Genomic DNA, 8,472 nt, shown 5'->3' on the forward strand with positions numbered 1-8,472 from the left:
TGTTTATAAGTGTTTTTTCTCTTTCTATAGAGTGATGTGGTGGTGGATTCAAACGAGATTTGTAACAAGAGTCCCGATGAATGATGCTCCGATATGTACATATAAGAAAGTACCTTACATGGTTTCGAATACTAGATACTAAAAAAATATGTGGTGGTGGTTTACATGTCAACTTCTTGTAGGAGCAACGTTGGAGTAGGATCAATATGCTAGACTTTCATTAGACACCACCACATTTGGGTGCTACTTTTGCCAACTGTATACACGCAAGATGTGCGTTTGTTGAGTTGCACGTTTCTCCCAATGAACTAATGCGGGAGAGACCATCTTTTAACGCTGATGCAGAAAACATTTTCTTCAGGTGCTCTCTAGTGTAACTCGCTTGCCATGTGTCCGCTTTTTGGGATAAAGGAGTTGATGGTTGCAGAAATTGTTAGCATAGTATGCTTGTGAATGTGTTTGTACTGTAGTATGATGTGTTTGAAATTGCAATCCTGCAAAGAGAGCTTGAAAGTTTTCTCCCTATGAGAAGAAGTCTTGAACCACACCTGGTGGTAACGAGAACGGGATCCTCTATAAAGTGAGAGGGAACCGTTGACCAATAGTCACACTAAGAAGTGTACATTTAAAGGACGGACTTGATAGATAGAAATTTAGAAATTTTATCCCTAACATGTTTTGTTAAATACTGATTTAAAAATTTAAATAATTTCCTAAAGTTAGAACTATTTTTCTTCTTAATCCGCCCTCTTTGATTAATTAGAAAATGAGGATGCCTCAGACAGATTATAACGTGGCAAATATATGTAAAGTGGGGGATGGGCATTAATGACTAGCAATGAGTCCGTTTGATTAGCTTGTTCATCCGTAAGTACATGTACAAGACGCATTACATTGGTAGTTACACGTCCACGAAGGTGAGTCTACCTCGATCCCCCGGAAGGTTCCTAGCTAATGATCATCTTCATCCATCTATTATATATATATATATATGTTGAGCTAGTGCTCATTATAGATCAATTAAAAAGAAGTGCTACATAAAGTCACATATCAAATAAGTTGCTTAATTTGAGAGCAATTATACAAATAAAATACCATTAAAAGGTACAAACACAACAAACAAACGAATAGGGTTATTATACCATATGACCTTAATATTGGTATTAGTGTTGCAAATGATTTAACGAATTCAATGAAATCAAACTTCATAGCCCTCCACAAGACTAATGTTCCGTGGCTCTACAAAGCCAAAACTATATGTAATCCATGTAACGAAATCTTTAGGGAAGTGCACTACTCGTGTTGGTAAGTAACAACATACCTCTTCTTCTTCTTCTTACTTCTTTCTTTCTACTTCTTCGCATTATCGGCTTCTTTCTTGCTCTCTTTGTTGTACTCTTCCATCTCATTAAGCCAGAGATCCGCAAACTCGCAATCCTTCCAAGCATCAAACCAAGGCCCTCCTCGAGTATAATGCACCGCTTTAGGCTGCGTGGTGGGATCCTTCTCAACAACCCTATTGTGCCCTTCAAGAAAGTTCCAAACAAAGGGAATAGACCCAATCTCTTCGTCCTCAAGCCACTGGAACCTATGGAGAAACGCACCAGTCTGAGTATTAACAATCTCAGGGCTCAAGGTCTTGTTCTTAGGATGTCCACAATTGTAAAGCACCATAGAAGACCAGTTCTTCCTCGGGTACACGGTTTGAACCGCACCATCCATCTTAGTAGTCTCCTTAGGAGTATAATCATGTTGAACACACATGATCGCGTACTTATCATCGATCAAATCAGTAAGTTCCTTGATATCAGCAAGGTAGAGGAAATCGCAGTCGACGAACATAGCCCAACCTTGGTAATCGGACAAATGAGGAGTCAAGAAACGAGAGAAAGAGAACTCAGTGCTCTCTAACTGACCTCTTTCTCTCCAATACAGACCTTTCTTTCGAAGATCTGATTGAACAATCGGTATGATCTCTACAGGGATTGAAGATCTTTTGGTGACTGAATGACGACAGACTTGGTAAGCAAGATCTTCGCGTGGATCGTAACCAACAAAGATCCTGAAAGGTTTCTTCTCAGAAGAACCATTGTTGCAGGTATCAGATTTGACATCTCCGTTGCTAATTGTCATTGTTGTTGCAGAATTCGGATCTGCCATTAATTTCATTGCAAAAGTTAAGATCTCATTTCGCTAAGCATTTTCTTAACAATCACAGAATCGTTACGAAGCAAAACCAAATCAAAAGGCGAATCTTCAGATGAATGAAGAAGCCATGGATTTCAAACTAAAACAGAGAAATTCGAGAACGAAATTGTTATGAGAAAGTATTTAGATCTATATCATCCCATTACGCTAAGCAATTTTGCAGAATCGTGATAAAGCGAAACCATGAAAAATGCGAATCTAGTAAGATAACAACGGGAATTGAGGCATTGATTAGAGTAAAAACAGAGAAATCGAGAACGAATCGGCAGGGAATGAGGAAGAACAGAGCGTACCTGGAGAAAATGATGAGAGCTTGGATCTTGACAAAAAGCTTGGAGCACCGACAGAAATGGAGATTTGTGGACTAAAATGTGGAAAAAAGGAGAAAGAGATTTGGAGCGAGAAAGGAGGAGAGGAGACTGACGACTCTCTTAATTTTAGAAATTAACTATTTTTATTAGAGGCTCGAGTTGACTCACGTGTTGACTCAGCGTCGGCGTGAGTTTTATGCGTTGCTTCTTTCCCTGCCCATGTGCTCGGGCCTCCTCTTCACGCTCTGTTTTTGCTTTTATTCGTTTTATTTTTCTTCGTTAAAATAGTATTCTTTTTACAAAATTCTTTCAGGTTTCAGTGAAATCACACAACAAAAAATTATTACCCCATCTTTTTAATAGTATTTTTGTGATTCTGTTTCTCTGTACAAAGCTTAAAAGAAGTATTTTAGAGGTAAAAAAAAACGAATACTCTAATTATTCTAAAAATATATGAGTTATTCTAGTTACTAATCTTTATTTTTAGATTATGATAATATTTATGTTATAAGAAAAATTAATTAATATTTTTCCCTATTATATGGTTTTATAGACCCTGTTCTAAAAATCGGCCGCCTAGCCGCCTAGGCGGCCGCCTAGGCGGCCGCCTAGGCGCTGATCGGAGGAGCACCGCGGCGATTTTGTCCAAATCGGTGAGAAAAATCGGAGATCCGATTTTTTGTCCGCCTAGACCGCCTAGGCGGCCGCCTAGCCCGCCTAGACGGCGCCTAGCCCAATTTTTTTTTTTTTACTTTTTTTTCATCTAAAATTCAAAACGTCCTACTTATGTTCGTAATTTGTATAAAAATCATAAATTTGAAATTAAAATCTTGTTTTCATGTGTTTAATACAATTTTAAAAACAATATTATATAAATTTCTTAATTATAATAGATTAATATGTTTTTAAAATATTAAATAGCCCTAAAACTAATCCCCGATTAATCCCCGTGTAATCCCCGATTTTCTTGCTAGGCGCTAGGCGCACCCTCACCGCCCGACTAGCGCCTAGCGATTTTTTGAACATGGCTTATAGATATGGACCCGTGCGTTGCACGGGTTACCAGTCGAAATTATCATTCTTAATTTTTTTTATTTTTTTTTTGTAAGGTTAACTAAAATTGTATAAACATATATGTTTAAATTTTATAAAATACAGCATTTTAATTATTTTTAAATATAAATCCCATATTTCTTCGTCTAACAGAGTCAAAGATGAGAAAAAATGGAGATGCTATTCACACGAAAGCTTGACAAGAAATTTGAAATGTATTAAGAATTAATTCTTTAGTATGATTCAAATTATGCTTGGGTAACATAAGTAATTTTAACATAAATAATCTAAGGTTCTTGAAGTAGATGTATAATAGTCGCTCAAAAAATATTTACATATCAGAATATAAAAAAATCTAACACTTGTAAGAAGTTAAACATAACTACAAACATAAAATAAAACAAAAAAATACAAAAATTGACGATGCGATATATTTCTTCTGTAAAAGTAAATATAAAGTTATTTATCAATGTATGAATATATAAAATAATAAAATAAAAACAACTAAAATATGAGCAAAAGTAAAATACAAAATCTGAAAAAACATTTAAATTTCTACAATAAATACTTATATTAAAACAAAATTAATTTACAAAAACTACTTGCGGCTTAAACCATTTGTTAAATTCACCTTCTGCATGTTGTTCTCTAAAACTTACTTGATGTCAAACAACTACTTCAAAATAATTTTTTTTTGTAAAACCCCGTAGCGTAGCGCGGATTTCGATCTAGTTAGAAATAAAAGAATTAATTCTTAATACATTTCTAATTTGATGGACGTAGATACTCTTTGGTGCCACTGGCGACGAGATGATTTGAGAAAGGAAAGATCTGGAATTTATGAGCCAAGATCTGGAATTTCTGAGCATAGATCCGACTTAGGGCTTGACTGATTCAAATGCAGCAGTTGTGGAAGTTTGCGGAAGCATACGATTGCGGTATCAAGTATTGTTTAGCGTTTTGACCGACTAGTTTATCCGTTGAAAACATGTGCGTTTGCGGAAGATTTACGACTGATTGATCAGCGGGTACGATAGCGGTTAAACCCAAATTTACCAAAATAAAAACACCAAAAACTATATTTCTGAAAAAGTATAAATTTTAAACATAATTAATAATGAAAAACCATAAATAATTACTAACTAATTATTCAAATATTAAAAAAAATAAAGTTTATAGTGAAACACAAATAATTAATAATATTGGAACATTAAAGTTAGATAATGATTTGAAAATATAATAAAGAGAAATTGTTAAAAAATGCCCTTTTTTCAATACCTCTTTTCAAAAATGCCCCTTTTGAGAGTTCATTTTTAAGTTTGTCCTATTTTAATTTTTAATGACCATTTTACCCTTATTTGAAACAAAATTAGGTCTACAAAATAAAAAAAAATTTTTGGCGGGAAAAGTGATCCCGCAATTTTCCCGCCAAAACACTTATAAAAACCTTTAAAATACCTTGTAAAATTTTCTCGTAAAATTTTTTCCCGCCAAAAATATTTTTTTGCGGGAAAAGTGATTCCGCAATTGTTTTGGCCGGAAAAATTTACAAGGTATTTTAAAGGTTTTACGGAGTATTTACAAGTGTTTTGTAAGGTTTTACAATGTATTTTAAAAGGTTTTACAAGGTACTTATAAGGTTTTATAAAGTATTTATAACTTGTAAAACCTTATAAAAAACTTGAAAAACCTTATAACTTGTAAAACCTTATAACTTGTAAAACCTTATAAAATAGCTTGTAAAATCTTATAATATCTTATAAATAAGTTATAAATACGTTGTAAAACCTTTTAAAATACATTGTAAAACCTTATAAATACCCTGTAAAAAACCTTTAAAATACCTTGTAAATTTTTCCCGCCAAAAATTTTCCCGCCAAAAGTTTAACGCCAAAAAAATTGCGGAATCACTTTTCCCGCAAAAAAAAATTTTTCGCGGGAAAATTTTTTGGGGGGAAAAAATTTTACAAGGTATTTTAAAGGATTTACAAGTTTTTACAAGTGTTTTGGCGGGAAAAATTGCGGGATCACCTTTTCCGCCAAAAAATATTTTGTATTTTGTAGACCTAATTTTGTTATATTTCCTTATATATTTGTGATATCTTTTATTAAAATAAGGGTAATTTAGTCATTTGTACATAAAAGGGGTATTTTTAAAAATTGACAGCCAAAGAGGGCATTTTTGAAAAAGAGTATTGAAAAAGGGGCATTTTTGTGAGTCTCCAATTTTACTTTGCTGATTTTCTTTTTTAGTTTCTTTTTTTTTAAAAACCAACCGCAACTGTAAACATTTGCGGAAATGTGCTTTTGAAATCCAGCTATTTTGAGTGGTCTGAAGCGCTATGGAACAATTTTTACGATTGGTACCAACCGCAACCGACCATTAACAACTGCTAGGCGGGTGATAACGGGAGAGGGAGAACCAGTCAATAGTTTTTTGGTTTTAAGTTTTTTAGTTTTTAATTTTTGGTGTAGTATTTAGTTTATGCAAAATCTTGAATTGGTTAACTGGTTTAATTTTTGGTTTTTATTTAAAATTTTTGTATAAAAGTTTTTTTTAAAAAAATTTTAGTTATCGCTTTGTTTTTAAAATTTATTAAAAAATTATAATTTATAATACAAAAAATTTAAAAAAATTAAAAAAATTTCAAAAGCTCGAAATAAGTGTCTCATATTTTTTTTTGGAGAAACCCAGAAAATTTGGTTTTTGGATTATGTGTACAAAATATGTTAAAAAAAAAGATTATGTGTACATATTGCAAAAAATCTATTAAAATTCAGATTCCTTATTTGTTAGGAAAACCATTTGTATCATAATCGTATATGGGCATAAATTAGTTTTTGTAAAATCAAAATCTCAAAACCACTTCAGAATCTGCAGCCATTCAAGGTCATAGAGTTCAAATGAAAAATTATTTTTTGATTAGTTTTGTTTCGGAACTTATAAACTTGTCAGACAAAAGAAAAACTTACGAGACTAATGGTATTACTTATCTTTGTAATAAAAAACCAAATTTACAAGAAAAATACATAAAAAGATTGACAATAGAATCAATCCATCTTTTATTTCTCTAAGTCACACATTTTGTTTATTTTTGTGTATACATCTATCGTGTATCCGACGAAGTACACTTGTCGTGTATCCGCCATAATAATGTATTTATGGGATACTACGAAGTATATCTGGCATAATACTGTACTCCATGAGATACATAATGGTGTACTTCAATGTAATAATATATTCTATAGAGTACACGATGGTGTATTTGGCATAATACTATACTCCTTGAGATACACAATGGTGTACTTCGATGCAACAATATATTCTACAGAATACACGATGATGTATTTCGATGTAACATTGTACTTTGCAGAGTACATAATGGTATACCCCAACTTAACATTGAACTCCGTGGAGTACACGTTGGTGTACCCCGACATAAGTATATGTTCGTGTACCCCGACATAAGTATATGATGGTGTACCCTAACTATTACATGATAGTGTATCCGACGTAACCCAAAAGCTACAACCGGGCCACATCAACATTTTTGTTTAATCTTGTAAACAGATTGTATATATCCATATAAATATGTGGTTAAAATTTAACACCGTTAAATGATTTCGTAACGTCTGTTAACGGTTGTTAAGCAACGAATTCGAATCAATCAATAACTCAAAAATAGGTATTGTTTGACCAACCAAAATTATTTAAGACATTTTTACCCCATATACCCTCATATATGTATCATCTCATGTACCTTTTCCTCTGTACCTTATTTATGAACCATTTCATGTATCCCATATATGTACCATTTCATGTATTCTTTCCTCTATATCCCGTATATGAACCATTTCATGTACTTCTTCATCCGTACCCCAGGTATATACCATCTTATGTATCATATATATGTACCTAGGCCTGGGCAAAAAATCCGGATCCGATACCCGAACCGATACCTGGACCGAAAAATCGGGTTGGAGCGGGTTAGGGTATTAGAAAATTACCTCATTGGGTAGAGTATTAGATTACCCATGGGTATCGGGTCGGGTCGGGGATTACCCGTTACCCATTTAGGGTACCCACAAACCCGAAAAAATACACATGTTTATATATATATATATAGATAATTAGATATATAGTCTTATATAGTTATATACTTATATGCATGTCCTAGGTTTTAGGTTTTGTGACTTTTGACATTTGAGTTTATATATGTATGTAGATAATTAGATATATAGTCTTATATAGTTATATACTTCTATATATACTTATATATATGCAATACACATATGTTTATATATGTATATAGATAATTAGAATCTACTCTTAACACTTAAGAGTGAAATAGTCATCTTTGTTATTTTGGATTGGATTTAGTATTTAAATGTCATGTTTGATGTTCTATTCTCTTTATTTGATCATTTGAGTATGTAAAGTGATTTTAAACTTCGGGTATTACCCAAACCGACCCAAACCCGACAATACCAGAACCGGACCGGAACCGAAACCATATGAATACCCGAATGGACCATAAATTCATTACCCATTCAACCCGAACCCGAACGGGTTTTACCCGAACCCGAACGGGTTACCCATATGCCCAGGCCTATATGTACCATTTCATGTACCCCTTCCTCTGTAACCCCATATTATTACCATCTGATGTACACCTTCCTCTGTACTCCCAGATATGTATCATCTTATGTACTTGGTTCACGTACCTCCACTACCCTATACGTTATACACCATACATCATCTCATGTATCTATGGTTCATGTACCCCAACTACTGTGTACGCTATACACCATCGTCTATACCCTAATGAATGTATTCCAATGATTGTACCCCATCTATTATCCATGAACACTCATGCCCAACATAACGAACACATAAATG

General features: G+C 33.4%; 1 protein-coding gene across 1 annotated transcript; it reads right to left on the bottom strand.

The window, feature by feature from the left end:
* Positions 1-1,014: 1,014 nt before the first annotated feature.
* LOC9324360 (protein CDI) lies at positions 1,015-2,663 on the bottom strand. Its single transcript, XM_021035296.1, has 2 exons — positions 2,502-2,663; positions 1,015-2,153 (listed from the first exon to the last, which is right to left on the bottom strand). The coding sequence occupies exon 2, from the start codon at positions 2,131-2,133 to the stop codon at positions 1,351-1,353; it is 783 nt and encodes a 260-aa protein (XP_020890955.1). The 5' UTR covers positions 2,134-2,153; positions 2,502-2,663; the 3' UTR covers positions 1,015-1,350.
* Positions 2,664-8,472: the final 5,809 nt, after the last annotated feature.

The sequence above is a fragment of the Arabidopsis lyrata genome (genome assembly GCF_000004255.2).
Source record: "Arabidopsis lyrata subsp. lyrata unplaced genomic scaffold ARALYscaffold_2, whole genome shotgun sequence".
Lineage (NCBI taxonomy): Eukaryota > Viridiplantae > Streptophyta > Magnoliopsida > Brassicales > Brassicaceae > Arabidopsis > Arabidopsis lyrata.